The 16,916-nt window shown below is 48.7% G+C and overlaps 3 protein-coding genes across 3 annotated transcripts; 1 reads left to right on the top strand and 2 right to left on the bottom strand.

Moving 5' to 3' along the window:
- Window positions 1-25: 25 nt before the first annotated feature.
- MYCFIDRAFT_180062 (uncharacterized protein) lies at window positions 26-1,020 on the bottom strand (the record flags this gene model as incomplete). Its single annotated transcript, XM_007934041.1, has 4 exons — window positions 26-369; window positions 402-723; window positions 783-847; window positions 888-1,020. 4 exons carry the CDS (start codon window positions 1,018-1,020, stop codon window positions 26-28), a joined length of 864 nt encoding a protein of 287 aa, XP_007932232.1.
- Window positions 1,021-1,054: 34 nt separating this feature from the next.
- MYCFIDRAFT_180061 (uncharacterized protein) lies at window positions 1,055-5,350 on the top strand (the record flags this gene model as incomplete). Its single annotated transcript, XM_007934040.1, has 28 exons — window positions 1,055-1,074; window positions 1,100-1,232; window positions 1,258-1,340; window positions 1,372-1,512; window positions 1,542-1,672; window positions 1,724-1,812; window positions 1,834-2,034; window positions 2,075-2,125; window positions 2,152-2,425; window positions 2,457-2,578; window positions 2,603-2,706; window positions 2,732-2,944; window positions 2,982-3,031; window positions 3,078-3,138; window positions 3,168-3,337; window positions 3,363-3,550; window positions 3,578-3,592; window positions 3,619-3,671; window positions 3,713-3,720; window positions 3,750-3,910; window positions 3,954-3,979; window positions 4,008-4,149; window positions 4,183-4,215; window positions 4,257-4,451; window positions 4,496-4,578; window positions 4,613-4,717; window positions 4,747-5,280; window positions 5,311-5,350. 28 exons carry the CDS (start codon window positions 1,055-1,057, stop codon window positions 5,348-5,350), a joined length of 3,426 nt encoding a protein of 1,141 aa, XP_007932231.1.
- A 24-nt stretch (window positions 5,351-5,374) lies between these two features.
- MYCFIDRAFT_180060 (uncharacterized protein) lies at window positions 5,375-9,980 on the bottom strand (the record flags this gene model as incomplete). Its single annotated transcript, XM_007934039.1, has 26 exons — window positions 5,375-5,723; window positions 5,749-5,761; window positions 5,800-6,094; window positions 6,130-6,276; window positions 6,308-6,375; window positions 6,424-6,598; window positions 6,628-6,709; window positions 6,738-6,772; window positions 6,805-6,958; window positions 6,993-7,543; window positions 7,583-7,601; window positions 7,645-8,224; window positions 8,262-8,296; window positions 8,337-8,359; window positions 8,387-8,502; window positions 8,537-8,622; window positions 8,651-8,721; window positions 8,747-8,868; window positions 8,911-9,003; window positions 9,056-9,227; window positions 9,265-9,324; window positions 9,367-9,506; window positions 9,537-9,587; window positions 9,634-9,655; window positions 9,692-9,806; window positions 9,832-9,980. The coding sequence occupies 26 exons, from the start codon at window positions 9,978-9,980 to the stop codon at window positions 5,375-5,377; spliced, it is 3,723 nt and encodes a 1,240-aa protein (XP_007932230.1).
- Between the last annotated feature and the right edge of the window lie 6,936 nt (window positions 9,981-16,916).

Genomic DNA, 16,916 nt, shown 5'->3' with positions numbered 1-16,916 from the left:
TCCTCCAACATTCTTGCCCGCCATACTAGCCTCGCTGTCGGTTCCTAGGAGGGCCTTCCTTTAGACGAAGGATGCGCTCGTCGATGGCCTGTTTTTGCTTCTTCTCGAGACCTGCTGTGCGACTCACGATGCCGTGGTGCTGAGTCATAATGTAATGTTGATTGCCGCCTGCGCTCTTCTTCACCTTGGTCTTCACGGCCTCCAGCTCAGACTCTAGCTTCTTGTGGCCCTCCTCGTACTCTCCGTGAAGAGTTCGCATAACCGGATCACTGCGCGGTGACCGCTCGAGTGAATGTGTTTGCTGCGTCGGGAGTTTGGTGAAAAGTTCGCGCAAATCGGACAATTCGCGGTGACCGTTCGGATGGGTTCCTTTGCTACGTTGCTGTCGGCGGCCTTCTCACGAGGGTGTCCCTTCAGGGAGAGGAGGCGTTCGTCGATGGCCAGCCACGGTGTCTGAGAGTGCAGGACTTTTGTGAAGAGCTCGCGCACTTGGATCAAGTCGCGGTGACAGTTTGGAAGAATGTTTGCTGCGTTGCAGTCGGCGCCCTTCTGAGGAGGGGTTTCCTTGAGATGGAGGATGCGTTCCTCGGTGGGCCGCTGCGGTGTGTGGAAATGGAGGACTTTGATGAAGAGTTCGCGCAACCAGAACAAATCAGTGCCTTCGCTGCCGTTCACGGTGACAGCACCGAAGCGCCGGGGACTTATCGGCTCAACTATGGCGCACTAATGGCCCGTTCCTCGCGCGTGTGCTGCATGGTTCCGCGCGAGTTTGCATGCTACACAGCCTGGTCATTAGCCTTCAGTGTTCCCTTCTGCCCAAGTTCTTCCTTCTGATCCCACTCATACCCTCGGACATTGCGCATTCGATCCAAAGGGCCACATGCCACCAAACGCCTTCCAGTTCAATGCACCGCTACCGCCGCCACCACTACCTGGACATGCTTCTCCCGCTGCCAGCTTCAACCGAGTATCAGATGCTCTTCCTGGATAAAGTGATAGAGGCGAAGAGATGGAATCCATAATGCCTCTGTGGACAATCTAGAATGGCAGCAGCATGAGGAAGACCGCGAAGAGGTGGACATGAGCAGCGACGGCGAAGAAGACGATCACCAACCATCGCACTTTTGACCGAGGAAGAGCAGCGGGTACTGGCTCGTCAAGTGCTCGACGAACAAGACTTCAACCAGCAGCAGGTTCTGGATGAGCATGCCGAAGACGCCAGCGGACAGTCGGTGACTCGGTGGAAGAGGCTAGCAGCTGCGTGATTTGCGCATCTCCGTCCCAGACTTCATCAACATGTATACCAGCCCTTCTGGCCCAGATACGTATGTCCAAAATCGGTGAACCTCTTTTCCTCGAGGTATGGGTGAGCAAGAAGGCAATCCGCAAGGATCTGAAGGAGCTGGTTGGCAAGCCGCTCTTTGACGAGTATGACCCTGAAAGGAGCATGCAGCGGCCTGACAAAAAGGACATTGCTGTTGCTATCAAGGAGGATACTCCAAATCGGTATGAGTTGCTGGAGAGCAGATGCTGCAGGGGAGATTCTGGAGAGAAGATGCTGCAGAGGAGATGCTGGGCAGATTGATGCCCAACAAGCGCAGCGGAGAATGGAAGAGAAACACGCCAGTCGACAAGCGTAACCTTGACCAGGAGCGCGTCATCATGATCGACAGTGTTATAGCACACTCGGTAGCAAAGGAAAAGGCATCCCGGTTTCCAAAAGCGTTTGGTGTCTTTGTAGTCACGGCAGGTGCCAAGCACCGCTGCATCAAGGTGCCCAAAATTCTCAATGTCGCTGGCTCATACGCAATTGTGTAGAAGATTATGGACGAGAACGCCAAAGCCGGCAGACAAGCTGTATTCGATCTGGCCCAGGATCCGCACTTCGTCGTCGCATACCACAAACTCAGTCGTCCCGATATCAAGCACGATCAGACGCTGGGTAACATCGACAGCACCTTCAATTTGACTACATCTCTCTCAGCTGAGGCCTCATCCGTCACAGAACAAGGCCTTACGGAAGACAAGCTTCACGTTGAGCAGCCGCTGGAATAGGAGGATTGATTATAAACAGCATCTCCGACAATCCCAACGAGAACACTGCGAAATTCTTCATGGACCATGCGTGGCAAAGAGAAGAAAGACGCCGAGCCCGCCTCTCCTCCTGGGTCTCCGCCTGCGCCTGCATACAACTGCGTGGCGTGGTCCGACTATAGGAATATCATTGCCAGTGCGCTGGGAGACATCCAGAAAATGCTGGAGGCCGGCCAAGATCCGGCCGCCGTGCTCAGTGCTGAGGGGCAGGCTGAGGCCGACACAAAGTGGAGAGAGCAGAAGCCCCTGGAGAGAAGGAGACATCGGCTATCCGTACTGAAATCAACTCGATACGACCTTCAAGAGCACATTCGAAGTCAATGCGCAAGGCGTTTCAGTGCTTGGTCATGACGAGGTGCCAGTTCCACTGCTTCTACCGCCCACAGTGCCTGGGATCAAAGAACTGGACCCAAGGGAACCGGAGAAGCTCTTCTTGATGGACGTGTCGGTGAACGATGAAACGTCTGATGAAGGCACCATCTTAGTACGTGAGGGTCTGTCATAGAAGAATCTCCGGCATAAGGAGGATGACTCGGAGAAGCTGCTTGTTGTCGTTGTTGGCGACCAGATAGCAATGGAGCGTTGTCGCAAGAGTGAAGCCGGGAACGAACGGTGAGAGCACACTTCACTGTAACAGGCGTGAGTGGTTGTCGTTGAACCGTGTGTTAACTCTGCTCCGCACATATTACCCGAAAAGCGAGCCGGGCCAGGAGCTTGCTCGCTCCTTCTTCAAAGATGCGCAACCCCCAGGTCTTCCAAACTCTGAGTGTGATGAAAAGCAGTTTTCAATCGTTGCCATGTTCTCCGATGAGTCAATGAAGCGTAGCTCTCTTGGTGACATCGCTGGCCAGTTGCATCAAAAGCCGGCAATCGGGGATGCAGTAAAGTTCAAGCTTGCTGCACAAGAAGACCTGGATCCACAAGAAGGCTCTACCCCGTACAGTAACCTATAGCAGACTCCTGCTGCGGATTCTGGTGTCGAGGCCAACGCTTTACCATCGTCCCAGACAATGCCTTTATTACTCAGAGCCGGTTCCTGATCGAGTGTGAGTTGGTGTCCACGATGCGTCGAGCAACTCGGTAGATAGATGTCGGCTACTTTCGCTTTCTCGTCGACTACAGGATTCCAGCATCTACGGCAGAGAGATGATGTGGTTACATTGCTTGCTGACCGACGGCATCGCTGATCTGGAGGTACAGGAAGCTCTCCGTGGAACTGCCGTTTGGAACATTTCAGGCAATTGTGGAAAGGCTCTCCCTCGTGATAGCTGTAGAGACGTACAACTCGGACTACTCACTAGACATGAAAGCCTACATGACCTCAACTCACGAGGTCATCGCTGCTACCGTTCGCAGGTCTGCCCTGAAACGCGAGTACAAGGATTTCCTTCGTAGTATGTTTGAGCCAGGCATTGGCGTCACCAGTACCAATTCGCACTCGGCTGAGAACAAGCCCGTCTAGGCCTTCAGCTTGGCAGACAAGCTATGGCGTGATGATGTGCGCTATCGCAAGACATTGGGAAGATTGGGATCGAGAAGTTGGTTTATTTTGTAAAGCAGGTCAGCCATGCCAACTAGTGCTATGCCTCGGGTTAAGCCATTGTGCTCGACGACACAGCGCCGGACGTAGATGGATTGAACACAGCGGCGGGGAGTTGTTACGGATCATGGTGATCTTGAGGATGCGGTGCTGAATCAAGAGGTGGCCGAGGAGTACGGCCTATGCCTGCGCAATAATGCGGGTGCCATGGGCGGAGGCAGAGGCTTGGAAACTAGTGCAACCGATGATCACAAGCAACGTGTTGACAACTTCACTGTGACGGTCGATGTAGGGTCCTCGCCATGGTTCAAAGTAACAGGGTCCTCGCCATCACTCTTCTGCTGCGTCTTTCTCTTTTTGTTTCCTTTCTCAGCGACAGACATCACCCGCGCCTTCAGCACCTCGGCTTCGCCGTCGCCATCATGAATCCTTTCCCAGCAGCCTCCGAGGAGATTGATGATGCCTTCTCCGGTGTGTTCCACCTCACTGCAGCAGATGAAAAAGTGCTGATGCTTGTTCGATAGCGGCGACGTCAATGACAGCAACAGCAGACAGAAAATCTCCCTGCTCTTGAAGAAGAAGTTGCTTCGGCTACTTAAGAGCGAGTCTCCCTGCTGCGAAGCGAACGACGCTCCAGCCTTTGTGCTACCACCTTCACGCGCTCGCTCTCGGTTCGACTCACCACTCGAAAGAGAGATGGCGAAGATCCAATGCTGGCCTATTAAAGGCAGCAAGCAGCAGCAGTAGCATCACCTCGTCCTCCCCAACAACATCAGCCAGCTCCAGCTTAGAGTCCGCCGCTGCCGAAGAAGAAAGGGTCGCAAGGTCCACGACTTGAGTTGACACATAGACGATGATGAGTGGGCTGCAAAGTCTGACGAGATGAAGAGTCTACATTCGCATGCTGGATGGAGATGCTGGCCAAAAGACGGCCAAATAGCCGGGTGCCGAAACCTTTTCGATGAAGCCTGCATGTAGAGAGTATCCCGAAGAATGCAAAAGGAAGTATGATTGTCGCAACAACACCAGAAAGCACCACTCCGGCCTAGCTACCACGCTGAAAACCCTACACGACAATGCGAGGTGTCCTGTATTCAGTCAGCCATCGCCAGCGCCATTGCCACTGTCACACCTACGCGAAGACGCATTACGATTGGGCTGAGACTAAGAAAGCTCACTGACTTCTGCGCGCCACATATCTTACCTATCTCTAACAGGCAGTGGGCGAACGAGAGCCGGAGGCATTACACCACGAGCACATTCTCAGGCGCTGCTGCTTGTCGAAGAACTCTTGCATCGACGCGTGTATTGACTCTGAATCATACTGCCTACCGCCTCTTCATGCTCTTGATGTTCCAATCGTCCGTCTCATTCTTGGATCGTACAGTCGGTGTGTGTATCGCGTTGCATCTCGCATTCTCGTCATTGTCGCGTCGCGTTGAAGGTGTTATTCGCACCGTGTCATCGCGCGCTCATCTCACCAAGTCCAGTGTCGTGTCGCATCTTGAGGCTTCGAGGTATTCTGCGCATGCGCCATCGGTGGTGGTATTCGTCCTTCTCCGCGCAACGTTTCGTTCGACGTCGGCATCGTGTATTCGTGGATGGGGTTTTTGGGAATCCGGGAGATCTCGAGAAGGCATTCTTGCGTGGCATGCGCATGCGAACAATGCCTTGAGACTCGAATTGCTGTGTTTCGACACACGCGCTGAAGTCTAAAAGGGGAGAGGAGAAGCAGGGATCTTAGGCAGCACAAGGGTGGTGGAAAGAAAAGGTAGACAGAAAAGGTGGATGAGGTAGACGGAAAAAGTAGACAGAGAAGGTGGATGGAAAAGGTGGATGGGAAAGGTGGATAGGAAAGGTGGATAGGAAAGGTAGACAGAAAAAGTGGATAGAAAAAGTGGATGGAAAAGGTAGATGGAAAAGGTGGATAGAAATGTCGAATCCCGCGAAGCCCTCGGGTTTACGTGGCAGCCCGACGTCCGATTGGCGGGAACAGGCACCGCGACTTTTTACTTTCACGCATGCATGACTTCTCAGCTTCATGACAACCACGTTCTCTCGACAGCACATCGCACTCTGGCCAATTTCGCTTTCTTTTGATGTGATCTACGCACTCTGCGCCATCTACTGATACCAGTATCGTGGGTGCGCCGGCTAGATTACACCGCAAACATCGTCATCAAAGGCATTGCCGTAATCAGTCGATGCTCTCGAGGAACCACTACTACCACGACTCGTGAGAGCCAGAGACCGAGAGTCCTTCTCCTCCCTCCGAGATCGTCCGATTTCGACCGCTCGCTGGCTGCTGGTCACTCGCTCGCTGCTATCCACTCGCTCACTGCCGCGTGACACCAGGCCTGAGTTGAAAGCAGCACCGTCTCGGATGTTCTCGGCCTGCGCTCCTGCGGCAACAATGAAAGTCTCACTACCGGTCCTGAGTTCACCTACCGCTTCGTCAATCTGGACCCCATTGCCATGGCCGTGTCCTTCGAGACGTATTGCTTTTGCTCTTTTGGAGACAGGCGACCTTGAGATGCTGAGGCAGAAGCAGTGCTGGGAATGTTGGCAGATCCTGAAGTAGTACCGCAAGAACGTGGGGCACCAGGACGATTGGTGTTGCGTGTTCGTCCTCGGGTCTTCTTCTCGAGCCTGGAAATTGCCGGACTAAGCGACAGTCTGCGTGTACTTTTGGCGACGCTGTTCACGTGTCAGCTCAGGTGGTTCAGATCCAGCGCCATCTTCTCACCACGTGGGAGCAGTACCATCTTCTCACCACGTAGGAGCAGTACCATCTTCTCCTTGCGCGGGTGCAGCACCTCCATGTCCAGCAGTGGCGGCGTCTTCTATGCCCTTTTGACGCTTCTCACCCTGCTTACGCATCAGTTCCTTATATGCAGCATCCCTCTCATACGCCTCAGCAACGATCTGGTTCATCTGCGCGACAATGCTAGCCACGACAGTGTCCTTGTGCCCCCAGCTGGCAGCATTTGAACTTGTTCATGATCACCCGCCGCCGTCTGGATCGTCAAGCTCAGTAACATGCTAGACAAGGATTGCAGGCGAAAGCTGATGAGCCTCCCAGAAGTCGCTGTCAGCAAGCTACTGGGCCTCGGCTACGTCGCAAATCTTCCACAGCAGCTCTTCACTGATCAAGGAGGAGGCAGGAGTACGGAAGTTGCGGCATTCGCCATGATACAAGATCCGATCAACCTGCTCTCCAACCTATTTCTCCAGGTGTGGAAAAGCCAATGCTGGGCGAGTATTAGGCGGAGGTGCTTCGGCTGGCTTTGGGCGACGAGGTAGGCGTGGATCCAACCCGACTTCCTTAGTCAGGTCTGGATAACAGTGTAGGCAGCACTTCTTGTACGCTGGCGGTTTGGGGATATCGTGCTGGCTATCGGCTTCTCCCATGTACTTGTTGATCTCCTTGCGACAGCAAGCATTGTTCCCGCCTTGCTCGTCCGCGGCGTATTGGATCTGGCAGAGGCTTGCGCTGAGCTCGCTCGCACCCTTCTTCGACTTCTTCCCTGGGTCTGGTGCATCGTTCTCCTCAAATTCCGACTCATGATCGCCAAAGCGCTGGTGGCCTAGGTCGTTGACATTCTCCTCTGGATTCTCTGCATGTCTGAGCGCCGTGCGAGCCATTGGTACATGTGGCAGCATAAGACACAGCAGTTCTCCACGACACCTGCGCTGCTTCTCCATCTCGCGCTGCCGTCGATTGGAAAGAGGAACGAATGTCTTCTCTACTGTTGCATGTGGTGGGTTCTTGTTGGTGTTGTTGGCTACCCAGCCTGACAGGAACACGAGGGCCTCACAGTGCTCGATCTCCCTGCCACCGCGGCCGAGACGGCGAGAGAGCTCCGGGCTCCGAGGCTTCGGATCGTGAAACCACGATCCCAAGGCTGGCTGGATCCATCGTAGGCGGTAGAAGGACCTAGGCGACACGCTTGATATCACCAAGTTTCTTGCCTGCGCCAATGGCGGTCGTACTACCTAGAAGTCGACACTCTGAACCAGGTACTGGATCCAGCTTCGCGAATCCGCTGTATGGGAGGTCCATGTCGTGCTGTGGGACATAGCTGGTGTAGGAGGGCACAACCTCGTGTACATCGTGCCCGCCAGGCGCATTGATGCAACGCTTCGCTGGATCTGGACAATCTTTGGTCTTCCCGATCAGCCAGAAGCGGAAGAGGTCGACAATATCCCGAAACTTGCTACGACTGAAAACCAATGTCTTTGAAATACTCGCTGGGGTGGCTTCGCCAGTATCACTTACCGCATCATTCAGAAGGAAGTACAAGTATGTACATTCTTCTTTTCCCTTCTCGCGAAAGGCAATATTCTGCAGGACGCACGTCGTATTTGGCTCATCAATAGTTGACCGGAATATCTCAGTCATGTATAGCTCATCATCAACTATACTGGAGCCTGCCTCTAGAAGCAGAATCTCGGGCGTGGGTGTAGACATCGTTGCGATACACCCAAAGCTAGCAGTGTCGGTCCGGAGCCCAAGACCAAGCGTATACAGTTGCGCAAAGTGTACGCGAAAGGCTTTCCACTCCTCGACATAGTGGAGCTCGTCGATCGCTCGAGCAACGATGCGGATGCGGAGGTGCGGGAGGACCAAAAGTGCACAGAAGTCGGGATGAAGAGCCTGATCTGGGCATAGGACAATGTGTTTGTATCGAGATCCTTGAACAGGTTAGGCTCATCTGCCTTTGCCTGGGCGGTAATGTGGACAGTCTACACAAGTTGACTTGCCTGCATGCTCGCGATAGGGCCTTCGAGGTCGGCTTTCTGCTCTTCGCCAAGTTGATTGAGTGGCGCGATGTGCAGCACTGTGCGGACAGTAAAAAACTGAAAGCCTGGAGCACTATAGTCCTGCCCGATGGCAGCGACCATGATAGTGTGCATTATCCGAAGGGAGGAGACTCAACGACATTATCTTGAATCTCTCCCGGGTGGTGGAGTATGTGCAAAATCTCCTACAGGCTATTTCGGATGATGTTCTACTTGATCCTACGTATGCCTCTACATTCGCTGATAGTGTGAACTACTTGCTGGAGCTTCTCGGGCGTGAACTCCTATGTCAAGATCAGGTTACAGCACTCTTGGGGGTGTCGAGGGTGGAGGACCTCTCGCTCGGGCAATGGAACATCTGGAGTAGTGAACTGAGGACGCTCGTGGAGAAAGAGCTGCTGGTGCTAGTGTATCATCTGCGCCTTGACTGCCTCTACGATTGCAACCTTGACCGCCTCTATCGACAAGAGCACCGCCGCGACCAAGACTACCTTGAGAAGCACTCTTTGCACGACTCGCCGCCATGTTCAGTTGTTGGCGCTGCCTATCAGAAATGCGGGATTGGTCTTATCCGAATCCAGCCCATTCAGTATTGGCAGGCGTGCCATCTATTACCACGTCTTCCGCCTCGACTACGGCCGCCACCACGACCGCCGCGGTCTGTTATGCTGAATGCGGAATGCTTTCTATGGTAGTGGTGTTTTCGATGTCGTTCTGGTGCTGAGATTGGAAAGCCGCCTTTGTGGATCTTGAGGACGTCAACGCAGGACTTCGAGCTAGGTAAGAAGCTCTTGGATGAGCCGCTTAAAGTAATAGACGGGTTTGACGAGTAGTAATGGCGAATGGGAAGTGTTGATGTCGAGGTGGAAATTGAAGAGGGATAGGCACTTTTGGGACAGAAATGTATCAAAACAATAGACTCATGGCACGCAGTTGCTATGGCTCAAGACCACACTCGAAGGAGAAGCGCCTAACTTGAGAGGTAGATTGCAGTCCTCCTCGTTCAGGTTACAGGCCGAATCCGAGCAGTCCTTCAACAAGACTTTGAGCAGTGCAGTGAGTGTGCCGGCTCATTCATGTTCATCCCAGATTCTCGCACTTGCATCGGTGTCATCCGAGGCGCAGAGGTCTATGGTGTTTCCAGCTTCGCCTGCAAAGCCCAATCGAAAATTCAAGACATTAGCCCTCGAATGCACTCCACGAACGGTACAGACTTTCCTATAGGCTTGGATCTTTGTAAGAGCGTAGCCAAACCATTCGAGTCAACATATGATCCTGAAACACCACCCGCCTGCATCCGAGTGGATGTCCCAGCGTTGCACGTCTGTCGGTATGCACCGGCTTCCCGAGGCCCTCAAATCTGCCAGCCCTCGTAACGAAGTCAATGATTGAACTTGAATGATTGATATGGCCTGAACCTTCCATCCAAGTGCGTCTGAGGGCATTTAAAAGCATGCGTTGGGATCTGAGGACTCTGAATATGCCTACCTCCATTCAGGCGCTTCGTGGTTGAATTCGTATGTGTGCTGCTCGTGACTTCCATTTCTATACTATACCACATTAGGTTTAGCGCTATTCGAGATCTCATTCTAGCGAAGCGCCTAAGGCTAAACCGTTCAGGGCGGGTGCAGCTTCGACTAACTACCTACTAGCGCAGGCATTATAGCTCGAATACCGCAACAACTAGTACTCGTAGTATAGTATATAATAGAGACGGTTCCTAGATAATTATACTAACAAGATAACTGCGTATTCTAATAATACTATTGCTTTACAAATTTGAGAATTATAATTAGGAAACGTGAATTGCTAGTCTCGCCTAACTCGTTTGCCTACCCCTATATAATTCACTTTTAAATAAATAATACCTAGCCGTAACAATAAAGCATTAGAGGTCTACCTTTCTAGTGCCCTCTACAACCTCCGCGTGTCTATCTATTCTATATTTTAACCTATATAGCCTGCTTAGTCTAGAGGGCAAACTAGCTCTTTAGCCTCTAGCACTTAGAACTTTAACCCGTAGCCTAATCTCGATAAACGTAGTACGTAGTTGCAAAGTTTGAGTGTTATATAGGCTCCGCCGAAGGTCCGTATGTCCTTGAAACAGGGTTTAAATTCGACCTCGCTGCCGCCGCTACTCGCTAACTTTTCTATTCCTTTAGTACTCGATTAGCGCTAAACTAACGACATCGCCGACTCGAACACTAGCTAGTACCTAGCATCTAGCATCTAGCATCTAGTATCTAGTATCTAGTATTAGCACCTAGCGTCTAGTATCTAGTACCTAGCGTCTAGCATAGCGTCTAAAAAGCAGCGCCGTAAGTAGCGCGAGAATAAGAAGGCTGCGCGCTAGAAGAAGCAGCGACTCGAGCGCTAAGAGCTATATTAAGCACTATTGCTAGGTCGTTCCGCTATTACGCGTATGCGTCTAGACTTCGGTATTAAGCCGATAAAGCTACCTTAATTAAAATCAGACTAGCCGCGGCACTTCTAGCGACGCATCGAGAAGATTACGGATCTAGATACCTTACTCGCGCGTATATAAGAACTAGTATAGTAAGTAGGCTAGTTTAAAGAGACTGTCTAGTACTAGGCGGAAATTATCGAGAAAGGCTTAACTAAACTCCTCGATTTCAAGCACCCTAGTATAGAATACATACTAACTCTACCGCAGAAGATAGTAATATACGCACTTATCTATAGCTAGAATAATGTCCTATTTATTGCTCGTATAGGCGAGGGAAAGAGTTTGCTACTCTAGGGCTTTATAATGCTAACTAGTATAATTACTATTTAAGTTGTTCTATTAAACCGCTTAGGTGCCGAACAAGCAGCAGCTATCGAGCATATAGCTAGCAATACTAGTAGCCTCGTCTATTTAGTATATATCTCTACCGATACTAAGAAGATCGACCTAGGCATGTTTAAGAATATTCTAAAAGGTAAGGTCTAGCACCTCCTGCTTAGTCTAGAATAGGTAGCATCTCCGCAATTCCTTTCGTTACTAAACGAACTAGAGGTCCGCGAGCGTATTAGTCTACTTATTATCGATAAGGCGCACCTAATCTATAACTAGGGCGAGCCTTCTAGTTTCCGTAACGAATACTCGCAGGTCGGTTAAATGCGTAATCGCCTACGTATCGATACTAGTACGCTATTAACATCGGCTACTATAGATAAAGAGTGCACTAAGTATGCGATAAAGTATGCTAGCATACGCGATAAAGGCCCTAATCTATACGAGACTAAGATTATCCGTAGTAGTATCGATCGACTAGAGATTACGTATATTATTAAGTTTATCCCGAGAGAGCATCTTACTAACTACGATATGCTATATATAGTAATTAATAATGCGGTCTCCTATCTACTAACTCCTAATAGCGAGGACAAGGATATTAAGAAGGGATCTACTACGCTATAGAATATACGCAAGTCTCTAGTATTTATTAACGGCTATAAATATATCGCTAATTTCGTCGATATCGCCCGTAGCTAGTTATTATATCTAACTAAGGATAATCCGGATCTAACTAAGAAGTATTAGTATAGCCTAGGCGTAGGTCTAGGTATTAATGTTACCCGTACTATCTCCTTCTATACTGCGAGGGTACTAAAGCTAGACTAGGACGATCGATATAATAAGTATTATAAGCTAGACTCTAACATTCGATATATAGTAGCTACTACCGTAGCAAGCATTAGATTAGATGTGCCTAATATCGCGGATATATACTAGTAGAAGTTCAATATTACTCGCAACCTAGGAGACCTTTAGTAGCGACTTAGACGCATTGCTCGACGACTAGCGCTTCTAAATTCGCAGGGCTTCTTTAATAAGCTACACTTCTACCGGCCTCGGGCGTTCTTCTTCGTCCTATACTATAGCGGAGACTATATTAAGCGTATGCTAGAAGGCGCTAGCATGCTTTCTATCCTTCTACTAGCGTAGGTATAGGTATAGGCGCAGTCGTAGTCTAGCGGTCGTAGTCGTAGTCGTAGTCGTAGCGGTCGCGGTAAAGGTACTCGCGGTAGAGGTACTCGTAGTAGAGGCCGTAGCGTATATACTACCGGACCGAGCAGGTTGCGATAAGAGCTTCCTAGCGAGGATGTCGGCGGTACGAGCGATTAGGATAATGTATATAGTAACGCTAATACCGATACTAGAGATAGTGCCGCTAGTAGCCGTAGGCGAGGAAAATCTAAGGAAAGTAATATATAGAATACGTCTAAGCTAGAGAGCCGTAAGAATATCCCGAAGGTCTTCTTAGATACACTAAACGATTACCTTAAGATTCCTAGTCGCTGCTTTCGCGTAGTAATAAATAAGTACTATAGCGAGCACTTAACCTAGTTTCCGTATCTACTTAGCTAAATAGATTAGAGAGACTGCTATAACTTCTACAATACAGAACTAATAGCCGATCTACCTGAACTACTAGTTAAGCGTATTAAGCTAGTCAACCTACTAGGTAAGGGCACGAGGCTAAGCTATACACTTAAGCGTATTAAGGAGTAGTGCTTAAAGAAAGTAGATGCCCTACACCTACGTAAGAACCGCTTGTTCCGCATACTAGCCGGCATATATATAAAGGATAGGCTAATATAGTCTGTGTTAGAGGTCTTCCTTCTTACTCGGTCGTACGAGATCTAGGAGGATTTAAATATCGATAGAGATAGGCTGTTACAAGTCGCACTAGAATTAAATAAGTAGCAGTATAAGGATACTAATCTCGACGAGCTGCTTACTACTGTTATTAGTATAGCCGAAGATGTATATACTAATTAGGAGGCCTATAAGGCGGAATAGAAAGCGAAGCAGGAGGCTGCTACGAAGGCTATTAAAGATACTACTACTACTAGACAGGCGGCAGAAGAATAGGGAGCTAAAGGTAGCTTAGCAGATCTACGTCTAGTAACCTATAGGACTCTATAGCAGATAGAGGCCGACTAGCGTAACCTAAATAACTCCTTAAGACGATCTGCCTTCGCGAATACTATACGCTAGTCCGGTATATAGCACGGCCTAGCTTAGCAAACTTAGCAGCAGACTTAGCAGCAGACTTAGCAGCAGACTTAGCAGACACCTGCTATAGCGGCTCCTTCTAACCCTCCGTCCGATAGCCCTACGGTCTCCGATCCTACTAGGCCTTCCGATGTACTATCTGCTCGAAAGCGTACGCGCCGTAGTGCTTAGCTAGGCCCTAGTCGATCTGCCTCTACTACCGCTAGCCCTGCCGCTCTACCTATTAAAGAAGAAGACGATATTATAGTAGAGGAGGCGACTAAGCAGTTAATACAGGCTTATATTAGTCGTCGTAGTAGTCGTAACATTCGCATTCCTGCAGCTACTAAGGGTCTATATAGCGAGGGCGCTCGTACGAGAAGCTTAAGTGCAGCAAGCAGCCGTAGCAGTAATATCGACGACAATATCCTATCGTAGTATCTGCCGAGTAGGTAGTAGATATAGTACAGAGATACGTAGACCGTCGGTAGGTCGGAAATCGCGTGTTTTAGCGTTAATTTAGCGGTTGTTTAGCAGGACTTCGCGGTAGACAGTAGACTAGATAGTAGACCTTTAAGATAGCATATAGTATAGTATATATTTCTCGCGTTTTTAGCACCGTTACGCTCTTTATTATATTCTTTATCGATATCGGTATATAGCTAAAGTTAATGGATGCGTAAGAGGAAATCGCGATCTTAAAGCTAGCCTAATCCCGCTAATCGGATATTATACTATAGTAAATCCGAGCCTTAGCGGGCTGTCGAGGCTTCCTCTATCTAAATCTCCTTCCTCGAATTTACGATGCTTTCTAAACAACAATACCGCCGCTATAACGCTAGACCGAGTCGATTGAGCGCATTTCTAGCAAATAGCGCTAACAAAAGTGTCTAATACGATAACGACGACCGTAGCCTTAGGCATACCGAAGGCCTTATTTCGAGAAGTCCTATTTCGAGAAGACCGACAAAGCCTAGAAGCTAATACTATACTTATCGTACTATATACTAGTTAGCAGGCACTACAACATGTACGGTAGAATAGAAGCGTAGGGCGATAACGTATAACGAGCGCTATAAATAGCATCTCTTCGAGAATCGCCGAAGCGACCTCTTACGTCCTCGCCCTCCTTTGCCTACCTCTCCCTAAAACTAGAGGCCTTAGTTACTATGCAAGGCAGAGAAAATAAACAATAGCGTTTATAGGGATCTAATATAACTAGCGGTTTAAGGGCCTACTAGGAGTATACTATAAGAAGTATACTAGAAGCACACATTGCCTATAAGCTTGCTCTCTCGCTAGCTATTAACGCATTCTATTACTAACTACAACACCGAAGTGTGTGTAGAACAGGCATTATTAAGCGTGTAACACTAGCGAACTTAAAGAGTTAGAAACTAGGTACCGACTAAAGCTACCTAGAGAACAATAGTCGAACTAAAAAGACTATTAAAAGATATGCCCCTAGAACAACTCTTTCTTGCGCACTGCTAGTATAAAGCAGTCTTAATACGCTTGCGCACTATAGGTATATAATAGTCTTAATACGCTCGGAGGGAAGGGGGGGGTACGCACTATAGTTATCTAGTAGAGTCGATGCGCTTACTATAGTCGTATAGCAGTGCCCTTATAAAGACGTCTTGCTTAAGGACGCCTGTTCGTACCGCGGAACTATAGCATTAACAGCTCGCTGCCTAGAGGCTATGTCCGACATCGTACGCTCCTAATCGCCGAAGTTGCAAAGGCTGCGTTATACTAAGCTTAACTAGATATACGTGTAGTATCCCGAGAAGAGCCTAATATAGAAAGCCTATTATAGTAATAGACAAGAAGACTATCTAATACGGAATTACCTAACAGCAATGCTACTATAGAATAGCTATACTAAGACTGCGATTAATTCCTAAACCTACTCGCTAGGAGAGTTACCTTTCGGTAAAGCCTATCGGAGACTAAGAAGGACTAAACAAACAATACCTATTAAGGGACCCCGACTAATTCTAAGCGGTTCTATCGGTAGCAAGTCGCAGAACCAGCAAGGAATAGTATTAATCGCAGTAGAGAGCTACTTCTACTTGCGATAAAGAGGTATCGATACTATTAACATCGACGCCGAAGCGAATACGCAGACAGCTAGTATATTAATAGGGGTAGAGGTATTCACTGTCGCTAGTTACGCGTAAGGCGGATACCGGTATACAGTATAGTTAATATAAAGAAGAAGAAGAAAAAGAAGAAGTTGAAGTTAGAAAGCGAAGGTCTATCTACGTAGGTAAGGTTAAGCTACGTAGTCGACAATAGGCAGCAATAACGGCTATATATTACCTTACTAACTAACCCGCTCCTTTACGGCAAGAGCGACATTATTTACTAGACGCTAGCATGTAATTGTGCCTAAGGCCGCTCCGTCGTCCTAAGTAGGGCCGAATCCTACTAAACAGGCCCTAGGTCGAGCATAGCTAGCTAGAAGGACGCCTATCTAGTTAACTTTAGCAAACAACTTACTAGAGTTATCTTTCTACGACCTTCCTAGAGCTAGCCGGCTAGCTAGTTAGCTAGTCAGCTAGTTAGCTAGTTAGCTAGTTAGCTAGTTAGCTAGTTAGCTAGTTAGCTAGTTAGCTAGTTAGCTAGTTAGTTAGTTAGCTAGTTAGCTAGTTAGTTAGTACTAGATACGTCGATTAAGCGCGTTTCTAGCAATTAGCGCTAGCAAAAGTAATTAATACGATAACGACGGAAACCTTAGGCAAGTAGAATGTTTAGGATAGATAGATAGATAGATAGATAGACGGATAGACGGAGATTCACGTATACTACTAGTTAGGAACTATAAAGTACATCCTTAATCAAGCTACGCGCATTAATATCTATCGAATGCTATGCTCTATTGCTTTAGAAGTTACTGCCGCCGTTATCGCCGAGGCTACCTATACGTACTAAAAGGCCTATATCTATTCCCTTAACTCTAGCTCTAGCTCTAGCTCTAGTTAGGTCCTAGCTCTTAACGCTCTCGAAGAGCTAAGTAGTGCTATCTGCTAGCTAAACCTATACATCGTCTCGATCTGGATTAAGCACTGCCTCCTCGATTAGACTATAATTAATACCCTCGAGGCGCTCCGTAGTATTAGGACCGTCTAAGGCATCGGATTGCAGTATAGTAGTACGGCCTCGCATAAAGTTCTAATTAGCAGTATTGAAGTTCTTAACGACCGCTAGTATCTAATCTGCGCTAATGTTCTAGATATCGTCTAACAGCGTAAAGCTTCTATACTACTACTTCGTAAAGCTATCGATACGGATCTTGTCGGCTCGATTAAACACGCCTACGCTAATGTCCTTTTCGGTGTAATAGCTAGTTCGATAGACACTAGAATTCTCCTTAAACATATCCCGGATAAGACGGGATAGCTCCCTATTTATTAATACTCGCTTAAAGGCGGTAGCAAGTCTATAAGTCGAGTTAGTAAGGCGCTTGTA

This window comes from Pseudocercospora fijiensis (genome assembly GCF_000340215.1).
Source record: "Pseudocercospora fijiensis CIRAD86 unplaced genomic scaffold MYCFIscaffold_13, whole genome shotgun sequence".
NCBI lineage: Eukaryota > Fungi > Ascomycota > Dothideomycetes > Mycosphaerellales > Mycosphaerellaceae > Pseudocercospora > Pseudocercospora fijiensis.
This window is presented reverse-complemented; position numbering and strand designations above follow the sequence as displayed.